Source organism: Tamandua tetradactyla, chromosome 13 (assembly GCF_023851605.1).
Source record: "Tamandua tetradactyla isolate mTamTet1 chromosome 13, mTamTet1.pri, whole genome shotgun sequence".
Classification (NCBI taxonomy): Eukaryota; Metazoa; Chordata; class Mammalia; order Pilosa; family Myrmecophagidae; genus Tamandua; species Tamandua tetradactyla.
In genome coordinates this window covers 53,892,570-53,911,517 of record NC_135339.1, presented here as the reverse complement: position 1 = coordinate 53,911,517, position 18,948 = coordinate 53,892,570, and the positions used below count along the sequence as shown (strand labels likewise).

Sequence of the window (18,948 nt, the reverse complement as noted above, 5' to 3'; positions counted from 1 at the left end):
TTAATCAGTGGTACAGCGCATTCTTACCCTTTCCCTTTTCTTAGATCGGGTGTCTCGCCATTCCAGTCTACTGAGAAAAGGAAAGAGGGGGCGGTAAGAAAGGAAAAGAAATTGTCTATGTCTCGGTAGTGGCGGTTAGGGCTGTTTCAACATCATGACTACAAGCTTTCCTCTCTATCTTTAAGATTCTTACCCATATTTTAAAACGATCTGATATTAAGGATTATGCAGTTGCATTTGGGAATCTTCTTCTGTAAATTACAGGAGGAAAGGAAAAATGAAGAGAAATAAGGCAGCAAAGGGATGCAAGGAGAGAGCAAGACCCAGGCGCGAGGGCCCGGAAGGGAGAGGCGGTTTGGCAGTCAAGAGGGCGAGCAGGAACGTGGGATGGAAATGTGTGGCCTGGCAGTCCTGCCCTGTGGTGGGGAACTTCTCCCCCTCTTATCCCCAGGCCTTTCCTCTGTAGGTGGAGGCTAGCTATCAGAGCATCAACAAAGACTCAGTCGACGAAGAACGGCTGTCTGCTGAAGATGCCGTGCTCTCGGCCTCCTTTCCCGAGAGGCGGCAGGCGGGCAGGCAGAGCCCAGGCGGGCAACGGCTCCGAGTCGGGTCGGCTCAATGCGCCCCGAGGAGAAAGGCCCACAGCACAAATTCTTAGGTGAGGGGGCTCGCCCGAGTTTCTAGGCGCCCCAGGCCAGGCCGTCCGGCTGAGAGGCTGCTGCGCCCGCCGAGCGCTCTCTTTCCCCACCCGACCCTTCCCAGGCCTCGCAGTGTATCCCCGAGACCAGACTTTGTGCAGCGGGCCCGGCGCAGGGGTCCCTTTCTCGTCATCTCGGGCAACAGGCTGCAAACAACATGGCCGCTCAGCGTCGACCGCGGCGCCTCCTCCACCTCGGGCTGACGGCGCTGCTGGGGCGGGTGGCTACGGCTCGGGTCCCAGACCCAGCCACCGGTGAGTCGGGGCGGGACCACAGAGACGGCGGCGCGGGGCCGGCGGGAGGCGCGCACAGCAGTGTCCGAGAGCCCGGCGCACGCGGAGGCGGCAGGAGGGAGGGGCGGGAGCGCGGCAGTCGGGCGCGCGCGCGGGGCCGCTGGGCGGACGGGGGCGGGGCGGCGGCGGTGGTTGAAAGCCGTGGTCAGAGCCCTCTCGCGGCCGCGGCGGTAGCAGCGCCAGCCCCAGCAGCAGCCTGGCGGCCACTGCCGCCCGGCCCGACATGAGTGAGGCGGGTCGGGTGCCTTCGCCCGCCGCGCCGCCGGCGGTGGCGACGGCTGCGCCGGAGGAGAAAAAAGGGAAGGAGCCTGAGCGCGAGAAGCTGCCGCCTATCGTGTCGGCGGGCGCCGGCGCGGCTGCGGTAGGTGCCGGTTGGGGGCCGCGAGGCGCCTGGACGGCGGGCGTCGGGCAGAGGGCGAGGGGCGCCTCGAGGCCGGCGTCTCCTCCGGGGACTCCCGGAGGTGGCCGAGGAGACGTACTCAGCCGCCCTTTCTTGGGCGGAGATAAGAGTTGTGCTTCGTGGATAGCCCCGAACACTTCGTGAGCTGCACCTTCCACCCTCGATGTTTTGGGTTCTCTTCTTTTTCTTTCTTTTTTTTTTTTTTTTTGGCCCCCACTTTCTATAGGGAAATGACCTGCATCTTGGATTCGGCATTATCTATTGGATGAGGATAAAGATGTCAGCGAGGCGGGAGTGGTTTTTCTACAGCGGTGCCTGCCTGCGGTTGAGGCGCAGAGATTTCCCTCTTTTCTTGGCTTTTCTTTCCCTCCCCCCTTCAGATTGCACAGGCTCTGCGGCGAGGTGCCGCTTAATTGTGACCTCTCCGTTGCTGACAGGGGAGTGGGAGGTAGATGCATCGGTGATGGTTTTGTTTTTCATATGGTACGGACATGTGACTTGAGGCGGGGAGGCTCTTTTAACCTTTTATTTAATCTCAAATCATCCAGGCTTGACAGGGAGGATTTTTCAAGCTGGATTTTCTGAAGGGTTATTTGGAGAGCGCTCTCAGACGTTTCAAACTATGATGTAATGGGACATTTCTCCGCCCCCTCCCTATTTTTACTGCTGGTTTTGACTCTGGTTACTTTGGAGCACACAACAAAATTAGCCATTGATTTTGAAACTTTTATTTGGCATAATATCTAAATACTTTTGAAAGTTTGCTTTGTTTAAAGGCCATGACATGCCACGCACCTGTGGGTGAAAAAATAGTAAAAGTTTAGTGAATATTATATATTTTCTTTATCCGTAATTGTATTTCATTTAAATTTAGAATGTACTAAAATAGCTCACTCTTCTTTAAAGTATTAGGAATAATGTTTTGATTCCGTAGGATGTTCAAAATGTGCTAACTGGAAATTGTTAGAACAGGCTCTTCGGGTTAAAACAGTGCAGCAAATTATGGACAGTAATAAAATGACAGTTAAAAATACAGTTACGGTTTTGATTGGTAAATTGGAGCTGGGATATGGAATTACTTTGGACAAACTTTGAAGGAATTTGTCATCCAACTGCTTGCAGATCTAATTCCTGCTGCTGGCATCCTAGGTTTTCAAAGCTTATATAGGACATTCTTCAGTCACAAATAGTGTTTCAGTAACTCATTTCTAAATCTTTTGTTTAAAATAATGAATGCATGTATTTATAGAAACAGTTTCATGAATGGACTTAGGTCCTCAAGCAAGCACCAACTCCCTCCCAAACAAAACAAAACCCTGTTTATCTCAGTGTAATGAAAACTTGAAGGTTTGGGATGAAAACTTGCAGAAATTGATACAGTTGGGATTATAGGTCTGTGACCTATTATCTGAAATCCTTAGGGTTTTGGCATTCCAGAGTCTTTCAGATTTTAGAAAGGAAATATGGTGCACATGCCCTGTGTTATAGGCCAACTCCTATAATCAAACATATTAACAGTGAAATAGATGCATTGTCCATTCTAATGGGATAAAATCAGACTATAGGTAGCCTCATGTCAGTTCAGGTCAGGTTTGATTATAAGAGTTCAGCTCAGGTCATGTTTTGCCATGAAATGAATTACAGCCTTTCAGTTTTAAGTGCTTGTAGGATTTTTGAATTGTGAATAAAGGATTATGGATTTGTACTACTCATCAAAGAGAAGAATAGAGTTCAAGAAGATTTTTTACATCTTGAATTAAACCTTAAGAAGGTACGTTAGATTAGAAGAGGATGAGGAGAAGGCAATTCCTGGTGCTTTTCAAGGTCTTTCAGATTTGGGAACATTGTTGTTTTGTTTTGTTCTGTTCTTTTTTGTTGTTGTTTTTGGGTGCATGGTCCAGAAATCGAACCCCGGTCTCCCGCATGGAAGGTGGGCATTCTAACCACTGAACTAACCGTGCACCTGTTTTGTTTTGTTTTAATGACTGTTTAACATGGCTCTTATTTGAATTGACAGAGGTTTGTCATAAGCACCGAGGGAAAAGGACTTTTTCTTAGATTTTGTGGCAAGAATTAGAAGAGCAAGAAGAGGAAGGTCTTATCAATATGTGTGCATTTCTCAGATTTCCGGAGCTAGAATTGACTGAGCTATAGCATTGAAAAGCCTAAATCGAGAAAATATATTTTGGTCCTTCCAAAGGCAAGGAAAGTTTAATGATTACTTGTATTCACCAGTGGGTGAGGAAATTCTTGGTGTGCGGGGCAGGGAAAGAGTCTCTGTGACTGTTTTCAGTGTCATTATGGATTAAATAGGAGTCCTGGGGCTTGCCATCAGTAACTTTTTCTTTGGGCCATTTCAGTGATTCTTCTGTTAGCACCCAGCTAACATCTCTCTCTATCTAGAATGACTTAATTCAAGTGGCCCAAAATAATTTTATCACATTTATGAAAGTGTGAAAGCAGTTTAAAGTAACTGCTCACTAAAATAAATAGGCCAGACTGTGGAGAGCCTAAATAAGGTTGAAGAGGTTCAACTATAATTTAAAGAAAGATGAAGGGGTGGAAGAGCGGGTGCTGGAAAGAGCAGCCCTACAGTTATTGATCCTAAGGCCACCTAAGTGTGAGGGAAGTCCATTCTAGCCAGAAGGCACCTATCAGTGTGTTCACAAATGTGACTGAACCCCAGAGTTACCTTGGCAAGGTGTTAAAGTCCTGATTCCCAGGCCTCACCTTAGAGTACTGGTTTTCAACCTTTGATGCACAGTAATCACCTGGGGAAATTTTAAAGCTATCAGTGTCCAGATGTTAATTCAGGTCAATTAAATCAGAATTTCTGGGGATGAGGCTCAGGCATGAGTGTTTTGTTTTGTTGTTTAATCCTTCAGGTTTAACCAAAGTTGGATACGGACACTGAATTGGAACTCCATGTGTGAGGCCCAGAAATCTATGTTTTTAATTACATTCCCCCAAGTGTGGTTTATGGAGCAGCATTTAAAATGGACTGGTGAAAGGAATGAATTAAATTATGAAGCACAGCAGAAATAAGGTGTGGTAGGGAATTGACCGAAATGGCAGTCAAAGTGGCTCTAGTTAGGGATGCTTAAGAGGTTCTAGATAGAGCCCTCAGAGACTTCAGTGTTTGGGGTTTAGCCTAGCTGCTTTGAAGGCGGAACAAGTCAATAGAATAAAAAAAGAATAAAGAATTTAAAGTAGTATATGGATATGAAGGACTGATGATGTGAATATTGAATTTACTGGTTGTTGAATTGCAATGAGGAGAAGAATGTTATAAATTAGTGCTGATATAATATAGCCATTAGGAAAAAAGTGGTGAACAAGGAAGAAAAAACAGTCAAAAGGTGAGGCAGAAATAAGAGTGGCAACTGAGGGTGTCTACTTTGGCATTTAAATCAGATGAATCTCTAGTGAGGAATGAAATGAGTTCAAGAAAGAGCTAGATTTTACGTAGATTAGAGAGGTGAAGGGAAATGGAAGAAATCAGTTTAGAATTTGAAAAAGAAGTTTGTCTACAATGAAGGCAAGGAAACCGTCAAGTGGGTGAAAAGTGAGGAGAAAGAACTTGAAGGAAAACATAAGATGTATAGGGATAGTGTAAGTTTGAGGATTTGATCTGAAGCCTGTGTAAATGGGTTAATAGATGCTCTGGGCCAGAATTATTGAACATCCTTTCTGTTTAGCTTTGTGTTAGGTGCTACGGAAAATACAAAGACAGAGTTAAAAAAAAAAAAAAAGTTCTTGCCTCAGGGCAGGCATGGCAAATGCATGAAAATATAACAAAGCAAAGCAGTATGTAAAATCAACAGTGAACCATAGAAACAATTTGCACTATAGGAAATCAGAAAAAGGAGATCAATGTGTGCAGAACTATGAAGAAAGGCCTTAAAGCAAAGGTAATTATTTTAGCTGGTTGGCCATTGAAGGATGGTAGGATTTGGATGGGCAGAAGAAAGTAGGAAAAGTTATATAGTGGGGAAAACAGTATGAGCAAGGCTTAAAGGGAAGAATTAGGGAGTAATGAAGCTAGCTCAATAGATGCATGTTGCGAACTCGTGGGAGATGAAATTGCATGGGGGGTGAAGCTAGATCACTAGGCAGAGAAGATTGGACTTTATTCTGTGGTTAGTGGGAAGCCATTGGCGTTTCTTAAATAGAGGAACTACATAATGAAATCTGTGGAGTGTAGCGTTAAACTGGAGGACGGAGGAGGAAGAGAGTAAGGGAAGGAGGTTTGTAGTTCTTGCTTGAGGTAATGAGTGCATCCCCTAGGCCAGTTTAAGGCATGGAAGAATCTGCATGATGTGGAATCTAACTAGAAAACAGGAAAGGAGAAGGAAGATTATAAATAAAAAGGATTTGAAGGTTTCTAAATGAGATCTCTCAAAAATATTTGCATTAAAAAAGCAGTCCAGTCCACACCATTCAAAATAATCTTGTGTGTGTATGTGTGTGAATGTATATAAACTGCCCAGCGGGATGACTGGAACAATCTTATATATCGAAAATCTTGTGCCCTTTGCCCTTTATGTTCTAAATAAGAGGTGTCTTGATTTGCTAGGGCTGCTGAAACAAAATCATAGACTGGTTGCCTTAAGCAATAGGATTTTATTGTCTTGCAGTTTTGGAGGGTAGAAGTCCAAAATCAAGATATCTCCAATTTTTTTAGTGTTCTGGTGGTGGCTTGAATGCTTGCACTGTGCTAAGCATTTTCCATGGATTTTCTCACACACAATCACACAACAATCCTGTAAGGAAGATGTTGTTCCCATTTTACAGAAATAATCTAGTAGGTTATATGTACCTTGCCAAAGGGTAAAATGGCTAATAATGGCCAGAGCTTTGTTTAAAATTGAGATGTTTCTGACTCAAAAAATCCATGCTTTTCCCCCTCTTCCATACACTCTGTATCTATGGTCATAAATGTAGGGGCTATGTGATGCAGGCCATAGAATCTGCATTTAAAGCAATGTTTCTATTTTTAGAAAAGAACATGAGGTCCAGTGAAAAATTTGTCCAAAAATTTGTTATCAGAGATAGAACTAATATGAGAAAGATGTGTTGTTCTAGGATATCTGATAATTTGAATTTTGATATTATAGTATGAATATATCTCTAAATTCTGTGGTATTGATGCTTTCCTTCACATCCTTCTATATCAAGCTCAGGCTCTGTAGTTGTTGCCTTTTTCAACCTATATCCCTTCCTACCACACATTCATACACACACACACTCTCAGACACACTCATTGAATTAAGAGATAGAATGCACTCTCTGAACTCCTCAGGATTGGTATATGTCTAATTTTGTATTAATTTCTTTTTGAAAAAGGAAAGAAATAGCTTAAAAAAGTACAGCCAGTATTGCCAGAGTAGCAGCTTTTTGCATTGTGTTTGCAAGTTAACTTGCTTATTTTTAGTTAGAGTTGAGTACGAGAGAACAAAGAGAGATCAAGAGAAGATGAATGAGGAAATGTGTGGAGTTTAGAAAGCTCTGGAAAGTTTTGATTTCCCTACTGTTTGTCCTGTTTTTATTTTTCCTAGTTTTATAGTCAACTCTGTAAGTATAGGATCCTTTCTTATGTTGTAAAATAATACATTACTGAGCCTTTCTTATATGAATAACTAGTTATTTAAGTTACTTGTAACTTGGATATGTATATAACATTTGATTAAAAAATTAATTTAAAAATTAAATTTAAATTTAAATTAATTTTCTTTTTTTAATTCAAAACATAACAATATTAAAAAGCAATAAATTTCAAAGCACACCGTAACAGTTAGTTATAGAACAGATTTCAGAGTCTGGTTTGGGTTACAGTTCCACAATTTTAAGTTTTTACTTTTATCTGCTCCAAGATGCTGGAGACTAAAAGAAATATCAATATAATGATTCAGTGGCCATACTCATTCGTTAAATCCTATCTTCTCTGTTATAACTCTACCTCTCCTTTGATCTTTCTCCTTTAGAGGTCTTACTCTTTTTAGAAGTATTTGGGCTATGCCCATTCTAACTTTTTCATGTTGGAAAGGGCTGTCAGTAATATGGGGTAGGGGAATGAAACTAGTTGATGCTCTGGAGAGGCTGGCCCCTTTGAGTTTTAGGACTTATCTAGCCTAGGAACCCATCTGGAGTGTAGGTTTCTGGAAAATAATCATAATGCATGGAACCTTTGTAGAATCTCTGATAAAGCCCTAGGTATTCTTTAGGGTTGACAGGGATGCTTTTGGTTGGGGTTTGGCAAACCATGATAAATTCAATATTTAGTTGCAGCTTGCATAGGGGTAGCCTCCAGAGTAGCCTCATGACTCTATTTGAACTCTCTCAAGCCACTGATAGCTTATTTGTTGCAATTCTTTTACCTGTTTTGGTTAGGAAGGCATTGTCTGTGCTATGGTGCCAGGGCCAGGCTCATACCTGGGAGTCATCTCCCACGTTACCTGGGAGAATTTCACCCCTGGACGTTATGTCCCAGGTAGGGAGGAGGGTAGTAATTTCACTTGGAGAGCTGGGTAGAGGGGGAGAGAGAGAGAGGCCAAATCTGAGCAACAAAAGTGGTCTTCTGGAATTAACTCTTAGGCATAACTATAGGTAGGCTGAGCTTCTCTGCTACATAAGTGAGCTTCACGAGAGGAAGTCTCAAGATCAAAAAGGCTTGGCCTATTGACTTGGCATCCCTAATGTTTGAGACAGTATCTAGGGTTCCCCAGTGGTAAAGTTTAATAGTTCTATATTTTTTCTCTCATCCTTTAAGGGACTTTGCCAGTACTTTAAAAATATTTTATTTTTATTTTTTCAGTACTTTTAAATTATCTGCTCAGCATATTCGGGAATGTATCCAGAAATTGAACTATACAGAATCCCAAGCATTCATTCCTATTCTGGGCTCCCTGTGCTTGGGTTGTTCAAATGATCTATCCAGACAGGTTGAGTTAGATTATGTACTACAGAAAATTTAGGTTTTGGACAAAATAAACCTCTCTTCCTTTGTTCTCATAGAGTAGGTGAAGTTCTAAAATATAATGTCTTCCTTACTCCTGTATTCTGATTTACCTTAGTCCCAACCCAGTGGACTTCTTTCTTATCTCTAATTGAAGCCTGATCCCTTTTTTCAATTTCTTTAATAGTTGTTGTATATGGCATTGCTGACCTTCAGAATTGCAGAACTCCTACTCTGAGTCTTAGGTGTCACACAGGTACCTACAGTTCCAGGGAAATACCAGATTATACATATATAGCACAGCCTCTTAATGTCTAGAAATAACTATAACTGCTCCGGACTAAATGTGAGTGCTATATTAGAGTTAAGAATTTCTGCCCCAATTTTCTTGTAAGTATTTTCTGAATGAAACTATTAGTTAGGGCTCTCTAGAGAAACAGAATCAACAGGAAATATCCATAAATACAAAATTTATAAAAATGTCTCACATAATCATGGAAACATAGAGTCCAGAATTTGTAAGGCAGGCTGTGAAGCTGACAACTCTGATGGAGGGTCTGGACGAACTCCGCAGGAGAGGCTTACCGGCCGAAGCAGGAAGAGAGCCTATCTCTTCTGAATCATCCTTAAAAGGCTTCCAGTGATAAGATTAAGCATCACTCATTGTAGAAGACACCCCCCTAGCCTGATTACAAATGGAATCAGATGTGAATGCAACTGACATGATAATGATTTAAATCTATGAAACATCCTCATAGCAACAGACAGGCTTGCACTTGCCCAACCAGACAGACGGATACCACCACCTGGCCAAGTTGACACATGAACGTGAGCATAACAGCCCACTCCTTGTCAACTTGGCAGCTATACACATCACCTTAAACCATACCTAATTTCTAAACAGAAAACAATAAAAGACAAATTTTTTTCCTGATACTCAGCTGTCCTGTACATAACCGGAAACACATTAAATCTGCCCAGAATAGGATGCAAGTCCTTGGGTAATATGTATTCTTAAACTTGATAACTTACCAACTTAAGTAGTATAGCATGAATAAGACAGCATTACAGTCCTCAATTCTGTAACTGGTCACATGGTCCTAGTTCATATTTATCACTACCTTCTTCCACTACCCATTCTATGTTCCCTTTACCCTTAGCAAGCACTTCAGCTGGCTGTGGTTCTTTGCCTGGTGGGGTGACCTAAACTTCATTCCTGAATAGCCATTGGTAGTCCTGCCTGGATTGGGTTGTTGCAGTTTTCCATTGATTTTAATCCCAGGGCATGGTAGTACTAAAATACACCCTAGGGAATCTCCTGTATTCCAGAAAAACTCTTCTTTACCTCCATTGTGTAGTTGCTGTACTATTTCCCCCTGATTGTCAGGGTCAGTCACCCCAGCAAGCAATGTAATCACCTTGGCTTGTTGATCCAGGGGCATGAGTAGCCCAAAGTGACCAAGTGGCAGTCTTAGATTCCAGTTCAATGAAATCATTGTTGTTGCTCCTGGTAGAAGCACTCCCCCTTTTGGAACTAAAACCAGCAGAACTCAAGGTTGCAGGGACAGGAAGCAAAATTTTCTTAGTGGATCACTAGGGGTAATAGTGAGTGGTGCCACTTTCATTTCCACCCCTTGGTTCCTGGACCCATCGATCCTGGTTATTGGAGAAACAGCACCATACAGTGGATGCTGATTCAGAGCATACACAGCTTCCTGGAGAACATTACCCCAGTCCTTCAAGGTATTGCCACCTAATTGGCACCATAATTGAGTTTTCAAAAGGCCAGTCCACTGTTCTATCAATCCAGCTGCTTCTGGATGATGGGGAACATAGTAAGACTGGGGAATTCTATGAGCATGTGCCCATTCCTGCACTTCATTTGCTGTGAAGTGTGTTCCTTGATCAGAAGCAATGCTGTATGGAATACCATGACGATGGATAGTGCATTCTGTAAGCCCACAGATGGTAGTTTTGGAAGAAGCATTACGTGCAGGGAAACCAAACCCATATCCAGAGTATGTGTCTATTCCAGTTAGAACAAATTGCTGCCCCTTCCGTGAAGGGAGTGGTCCAATGTAATCAACCTGCCACCATATAGCCGGCTGGTCATCTTGGGGAGTGGTCTTATATGGGGGGCTGAGTGTGGGTCTCTGATGCTGGCAGATTGGGCACTCAGCAGTGACTGTAGCTGGGTCAGCCTTGGTGAGTGGCAGTCCATGTTGCTGAGCCCATGCATAACCTCCATCCCTACCACCATGACCACTTTGTTCATGAGTCCATTGGGCAATTACAGGTATTGCTGGGGAAAGAGGCTGACTGGTATCCACAGAATGGGCCATCTTATCCACTTGATTATTAAAACTTTCTTTTGCTGAAGTCACCCTCTGGTGTGCATTCTCATGAGACACAAGTATCTTCATGTTTTTAGCCCACTCAGAAAGGTTTATGCACCACATACTTCTTTCCCAGACCTCTTTGTCACCAGTTTTCCAATTATGGTCTTTCCAAGTCCCTGACCATCCAGCAAAACCATTAGCAACAGCCCATGAGTCAGTATACAAATGCACCTCTGGTCAGTTCTTCTTCCAAGCAGAATGAACAGCCAGGTGCACTGCTTGAAGTTCTGCCCACTGGGAGGGTTCTCCCTCACTGCCCTTAAGGACATCCCAGAAAGGGATTTTAGTGCTGCAGCTGTCCATTTTTGGGTGGTACCTGCATATTGTGCCAAACCATCTGTAAACCAGGCCCAAGTTTTCTCTTCCTCAGTCAGTTTACTGAAAGGAACTCCCCAAGAGGCCATAGTTCTGGTCAGGGAAAATGAAGGTAATGTGGCAGGAGTGGAGACCATGGACATTTGGGCCACTTCCTCATGTAACTTACTTGTGCCTTCAGGACCTGCTCTGGCCCTATCTTGTATATACCATTTCCATTTTATGATGGAGTGCTGCTACACATGCCCAACTTTATGGCTTGGTGAGTTAGACAACACCCAGGTCATGATAGACAACTCAGGTCTCATGGTAACTTGGTGGCCCATGGTTAAGCATTCAGTCTCTACTAAGGCCCGGTAGCAGGCCAAAAGCTGTTTCTCAAAAGAAGAGTAGTTATCTGCAGCAGATGGTAAGGCTTTGCTCCAAAATCCTAAGGGTCTGCATTGTAATTCTCCTATAGGGGCCTGCCAAAGGCTCCAAACAGCATCTCTCTTTGCCACTGACACTTCCAGTACCATTGGATCTGTTGGATCGTATGGTCCAAGTGGCAGAGCAGCTTGTACAGTAGCCTGGACCTGTCACAGAGCCTCCTCTTGTTCAGATCCGCACTCAAAATTAGCAGCTTTTCTGGTCACTCGATAAATGGGCCAGAGTAGCACACCCAAATGAGGAATATGTTGTGGCCAAGATCCAAAGAGACCAATTAGGCATTGTGCCTCTTCTCTGGTTGTAGGAGGGGCCAGATGCAACAACTTATCCTTCATGTTAGAAGGGATATCTTAACATGTCCCATACCGCTGGACACCTAGGAATTTCACTGAGGTGGAAGGCCCTATATTTTTGTTGGATTTATCTCTCATCCTCTGACATTCAAATGCCTTACCAATAAGTCTAGAGTACTTGCTGCTTCTTGCTCTCTAGGTCTAATCAACATGATATCATCAATATAATAGACCAGTGTGATGTCTTGTGGGAGGGAGAAATGATCAAGGCCCCTGCGGACAAGATTATGACATAGGGTTGGAGAGTTTATATACTCTGGAGGTAGGACAGTGAAAGTATATTGCTGACCTTGCCAGCTGAAAGCAAACTGTTTCTGGTAGTACTTACTAATAGCTATTGAGAAAAAGCATTTTCCAGATCAGTAGCTGCATACCAGGTACCAGGGGATGTATTGATTTGCTCAAGCAATGATACCATATCCAGAACAGCAGCTGCAATTGGAGTTACCACCTGGTCGAGCTTACAATAATCCACTGTCATCCTCTAAGACCCATCTGTTTTCTGCACAGGCCAAATAGGAGAGTTCAATGGTGATGTAGTGGGAATCACCACCTCTGCATCCTTCAAGTCCCTAAGAGTGGCAGTTATCTCTGCAGTCCCTTCAGGAATCTGGTAGTGCTTCTGTTTTACTATTTTGCTAGGGAGGGGCTGTTGTAGTGGCTTCCATTGAGCCTTTCACACCAGAGTAACCCTCATTCCACAATGTAGAGAGCCAAAGTAGGGATTCTGCCAGTTGTTCAGTATGTCTATTCCAATTATGCATTCTGGAACTGGGGAAATAACAACTGAATGGGTTCGGGGGCCCGCTGGATCCACTGTGAGATGGACCTGAGCTAAAACTCCATCGATCACCTGATAGCCATAAGCCTCCACTCTGACTGCTGGACCAGAGTGATGTTTTGGGTCCCCTGGAATTAATGTCACTTCTGAACCGGTGTTTAATAATCCCTGAAATATCTAATTATTTCCTTTTCCCCAATGCACAGTTACCCTGGTAGAAGGTCATCGGTCTCCTTGGGGAAGGCTTGGAGGAAGATTAACAGTGTAAATCTGTGGCAGTGTAACAGGGTTTTCTCCCAAAGAGACTTGATCGCCCCTTCATTTAAGGGGCTCCGGGTCTGTAAACTGTCTGAAGTCTGGAAATTGATTAAGGGCCATGACTCTGTGTTTTTGTAATTCAAGTTAGACTGTGTTCACTTGACCTAGAGCTCTTTTGTTTATACAGCTCAAACAAGAATTTAGTAGACTGCCCATCTATGGTACTTCTAGGTACCCCATGATTTACTAGCCACCGCCACAAATCTGTACGTGTCAGATTATTTTGACTCCTGCTTTGAGTTTGCTGTCTATTATAATAATCATGCCCACCCTATCTTTGGTGATTAAGTGCTGCCAACTTGGGATCCAGTCATCCCCACTGTGTTTAGGGATTCCAGCTCAGTGACAGCAGTTCCCACAGTAATATCTGACCTACAGAGAAGGGCAACTATAGAGCTCTTCAGGGATGATGGCGCTAGTCTCAAATTTATTTCTCACTGCTCTGGTGAAAGGTGCATCCTCCAGACATTCTTGGGGTGTAAGAGCAGGCTGTGCATGATAAATCCACTCTAACATTCCAGTATCTCTAAGCCTCTGGATCCCCTCATCTATAGTATACCAGGGCAGTTCTGGCATTTCAACCTCAGGTAATATCAGTCACCTTTGAATCCATATTTCAGCCAACCATCCAAACAAACTGTTAATGCCTTTTCTGACCCCTCGATCTATAACATTGAATGCAGAATCTCTGCTTAGTGAGGCCATATCAATAAATTCAGCCAGATCCAGCCTTACATTCCTCCCACCATTATTCCACACCCTAAAATCCATGGCCACACATATTCCTCTGATTTCTGTCTATATAAATTAGAAAATGCACACAGTTCTTTTGGAGTATAATATACCTCCTCATGTGTGATACTTTGTACCTCACCCTTAGGGGCCTGTTGAGACTTTAATATAGTTATAGGTTTGGAAGAAATGAGGGGTGGTGGGGGTGGGTCATGAAAAGAATTAGAAGTATTTTCCAAGCCATTTGCTTCAGGGCATTCATTTGCAGTTTCATCTGGTGAAACAGGATTAATCACTCTAGGGCTAATCCCTTCACGTGGAGGTTGGGTGGCCAACTCCTTAAGGCAGGCTGGAGGTGGGGTAGCTGTGTCCTCAGAGCAGACTGTTAAAGGTTTAGAGAAGACTCAGCCATGACCTAGGGTTTCAACCTTGCCACCGACATCATTATCAATCCATATGTCGCCATTCCATTTTTCAGGGTCCCACTCCTTTCCAATCAATGCCCTCACTTTAATGACAGACATCATGCAAGATTGAGATTTCAGTTTATGTTGTAAAGTTGCTACTCTAACAATAAGATTCTGAGTCTGATTTTCAGAGATCTCAAGTCTACTTCTACATGACGTAAGATTTTTCCTTCAGGACACTCACAGAAGCATTGCGTAAGCTTCTCATTTGAAGCCTTAAGCCCATCCCTTTTACTCATTAATGTATACAGTGTATCTAACAACAACCAGCCAACATCTCTATACCTCTTATTTCCACAAAACTCCATAAAGGTGTCAAAACATTATCCCCCCAAGTCCAGCTTAGTACAAGCGAAGCATTAGAAGAATCAAATGGTGATATTTTGACTATCTCTTTTGCCGACTCACCTCATGGATTGGCAGTATCATTCTAATTACAGGAATCAGAGTCCTCAGTGCCTTTGAGTCCAGTCAGAGTAGAAAACCAATTGTAAAAACCCATTTTTAAAATTCTGTTTCTTAAGAACTACTCTTGGTACCAAGCTGTATTGGTTAGGGTTCTCTAGAGAAACAGAATCAACAGGAAATATCCGTAAATATAAAATTTATAAAAGCATCTCATGTAACCATGGGAACATAGAGTCCAAAATCTGTAGGGCAGGTTGTGAAGCTGATGACTTCACTGGAGGGTCTGGACGAACTCCACAGGAGAGGCTTACCGGTTGAAGCAGGAAGAGAGCCTGTCTTTTCTGAATCCTCCTTAAAAGACTTCCAGTGATTAGATTAAGCATCACTCATTGTAGAAGAAACTCCCCTTGGCTGATTACAAATGGAATCAGCTGTGGATGCAGCTGTGATCATGATTTAATTCTATGAAATGTCCTCATGGCAACAGACAGGCCAGCACTTGCCCAACCAGACAAACAGGCACCACCACCTGGCCAAGTTGACACAGGAACCTGACCATGACAGAGACCATTCAATATCTGTTCTTTTGTTTCTGTCTTATTTTGTATCACATAATGTCCAACGGGTTCATTCACCACGTTGCATGCCTCATGACTTCATTCCTTTCTGTAGCAGCACAATATTTGACTTCATGTATACACCACAGTTCACCATTTTACTTCTCAGTGAGTGTATCCTTCCTCTACCTCCATCCATTGGGTATCTTGTATAATGTCCAAAGTCAACAATCCATGTTCACATTATCCTCACTTAGTGGTGTAATTATCAACACTCTCAATTTTAGACAATTTTCATTGCTCCCAAGAGAAAAATAACTGCTAAACACAACCTCACCAAACAGAAAATCCAAACCTCCCCTTGTCCCCTCACCCCACCTCTGCCCATTATATACCCCTGGTATTGCTATGGTACTATTGATGTATTCCTGTTAAACATAGCCCACAGGATGCAATAATAGTTTTCCCCCTACACCCCAATATTGTAAACTCTTTGTACAAACTTCATACCTTTGAAGTAGTTCATGCAAGAACTTCTTTATATTTGTACTGTTATTTGGTGGGATACATGCCTTTATACAACCTCTTTCAATCATGTTCACCTTCAATTTGGCCATATTACTTTTAGACCCACTAATGAACTGCCTTCACGTCTATCTATTCCCTTACATTTAAATTCAACCTCATTAGCTAACCGTTCACCCATCTCTGGCTTCCATGTATCTCTAGGTCCCCTATATTTTGTATTATAAACCTCTGAGTTTACCTTTACCAAGGTCATAAAAACGAAGTCATATAGTATCTATCCTTTGTGTCTGGCTTATTTTACTCAGCTTTATGTCCTCAAGGTTCATCCATTTTGTCATATGCTTCAGGAAGTCATTTCGTCCTATTGTTGCATAATATTCCATTGTGTGTATATATCACATTTTGTTAATCCACTGGTCTGTTGAGGGGCCCTTGGATTGTTTTTCCATCTTTTGGCATTTGTGAACAATGCTGCTGTGAATATCGGTATGCAAATGTCTGTGTCACTGCTTTTAGCTGTCCTAGGTATTGTATACCGAGTAGTAGTATTGCTGGGTCATACAGCAGCTTGATATTTAGTTTTCTAAGGAAACACCAAACTGTCTTCCTTCCATAGCAGCTCCCAACTGCAGTGCATAAGTAGTCCCAATTTCTCCACATCCTCTCCAACATTTGTCATTTCCTGTTTGTTTAATAGCAGCCATTCTTATAGGTGTAAGGTAGTAGTATCATTGTAGTCTTGATCTGCAGTTCCCTTGTAGCTAGTGAACATGAGCATCTCTTCATGTGCTTTTTAATCATCTGTATTTGCTCTTCGGAAAAATGCCTGTTCATATCTTTAGGCCATTTTAAAATTGGGTTCTTTTGTTGTTGAGTTGTATGATTTATTTATGTATACAGAATATCAAACCTTTGTCCAATGTGTGATTTCCAAATATTTTCTCCCATTGAATTGGCTGCCTCTTTACCTTTTTGACAAAGTCTTTTGAGACACAAAAGAATTTGATTTTGAAGCATTCCCATTTATCTATCTTATCTTTCGTTGCTTATACTTTGGGTGTAAAATTTAGGAAGCTACCTCATATCACTAGGTTTTGAAGATGTTTCCCTATATTTTCTTCTAGGAGTTTTACGATACTGGTTCTTGTATTTAGGTGTTTGATACACTGTGAGTTCATTTTTGTATGGGATATAAGGTAAGAGTCCTCTCTCATTCTTTTGGCTATTTATATAAATTTTCTCATTCCTATAATTGAAAAGACTATTTTGTCCCAGTTCAGTGGATTTGGCGGCCTTCTGAAGATCAGCTGACCACAGATTTGGTATCCAGGAAGATGGCTGGACAGGATAGACCTAGTTCACCCCTGCTCCAAGGAGCATCTAGAGAAGTGACAGAAAAACGACCTGGACAGCAATTGCAGGGTGCAAATGACCTGAGAGGGTCTTCTACACTACATAGAGAGGTCTAGTTGAAAAAGCTGAGGAATGGGACTTAAGACTCAGAACTGAAGACCATCCAGCTAGTGCAATGAGCCTAAGGCACCCCTTTCCAAATGGAGGCCTGGAGCCCTCATGGAAACTAGGAAGTAAGCCACGCGTTGTTCATTGAAGGTACTACATCTGGACCCCCAGAATGCCTGCCCTCAACTGCTCTTGCTCTCCTGCAAGCGCTTACATGCACATCTGTGCCACAACCCCTGCCCATGCACGTGCAACCCTGCCTCGACAGCGCCCCCCCCACCCCCCACTCCCCTCCAGCACACACCCACATCCCACCTGCTTGGGCACCCACACACCCATACCCTGCCCCCTCGACCACTGCACCCCACCCTCACCACCCCCTGCATGAGCGCCTCTCCATGCTTTGCCTCCCATCCTGTGCCCTTTGCACCTGTGCTGAGCCCCTGTATGCATCTGCCTCTTGGCCCTGCCCCATGCAAGCATGCACCTGTACCCCTGCCCCCACCACCCGTGTACTTGTGCCTGGAACCCTGTGCCTGGATACCCACACCCTCCACACTCCGCAATGGCACCAAAAAAAGCCAAGCATAAAGTACAGAGTTCCTATTTACTACCCTATTATTAATAGCTTGCATTAGTGTGGTACATTTGTTACAGTTCACTAAACAACATTTTTATAATCATACTATTAACTATAGTCCATCGTTTACTATAGGGTTCACTTTGTGTGATATGGTTCTATGTTTTCTTTTTTTTTAATTTTTCATTTGTGCTCTTTAAGGGACTAGGGAATTCACTGGAATGATATAAACACATGTTAGAACCTGAAAGCAGATAGGAACAGAACAGAAACTGAGTGCTTACTGTATCTCTGATATTCTCTCAGTCTTGGTTGGCCAGTCTCCTTCATATTTCTCAGTCTAAAATCTATAAAGAACTGGTTTGATTGGCTTATTAAGAAGCATCTGTGTTCTTTATGCCATGCCACGTGAAGTTTGGCCACCCACCCTACAGATAGGCTACCTCTGAGTTGACTGCCTATCCCTGCTCTAATCCGTGACTATTGCTGCACAAAGAAAAACAGCGGTGCTATGAGTTGGGCAGTTTAGGGAGAAGGGAGCATTGGATTTGGCAACGGTGATAACATGTTCAATTTACCTTCCCTCAAATATTTATTCCCTTCAGTGAAGCTTCTGGATAGAGCAATCCCTACTCATTGCTTTCATAAATGTACTGTTAATTATAGTCCATCATTTACAGTAGGGCTTATTGTGTTGTACAGTCCTATGTATTTTCTTCTAATTTGTATTGTAGTAACATATACAATCTAAAATTTCCCCTTTTAACCACATTCATATATATAATTCAGTGCTGTTCATTACTTTCACAATATTGTGCTACCATTACCATCATCTATTACCAAAACATTACATTATACCCCAGTAGAAAATCTGTACAATTTAAACATTAGCTCCCCATTCCCTACCCCTAACCTAGCTCCTGGTAACCTGTATTCTAGTTTCTGACTGTGAGTTTCCTTATTCTAATTATTTCATATCAGTGAGCTCATACAGTACTTGTCCTTTTGTGTCTGGCTGTTTCACTCAACCTGATGACTTCACCGTTCATCCATGTTGTCTCATGAATCAGAACTTCATTATTTTTTAATGCTGAATGATATTCCATTGCATATATACCAGATTTTATTTACCCATTCATTAGTTGATGGATATTTGGGTTGCTTCTATCTTTTTGGCAGTTGTGAATAATGCTGCTATGAGCATTGGTGTTCAAATATCTGTTTGAGTCCCTCCATTCAATACTTTACAGTGTATACCTAGTACTGGGATTGCT

At 42.7% G+C, this 18,948-nt stretch overlaps 1 protein-coding gene across 12 annotated transcripts in view; it reads left to right on the top strand.

The window, feature by feature from the left end:
• Positions 1–371: 371 nt before the first annotated feature.
• HECTD2 (HECT domain E3 ubiquitin protein ligase 2) overlaps positions 372–18,948 on the top strand; it is a 163,540-nt gene continuing 144,963 nt past the window's right edge. For 2 of the 12 annotated variants that reach the window (XR_013161632.1, XM_077125461.1), the window contains exon 1: positions 1,170–1,352. Coding sequence is in view for 5 of the 12 variants with exons in the window: in XM_077125461.1 (XP_076981576.1) it covers positions 1,215–1,352 (138 nt within the window). In the remaining 7 variants the exon portion in view is untranslated. Of the gene's footprint in view, positions 659–1,169; positions 1,353–18,948 lie in introns of those variants that run through there. The other 10 variants (XM_077125459.1, XR_013161634.1, XR_013161633.1 and 7 more) reach the window with 10 other exon arrangements.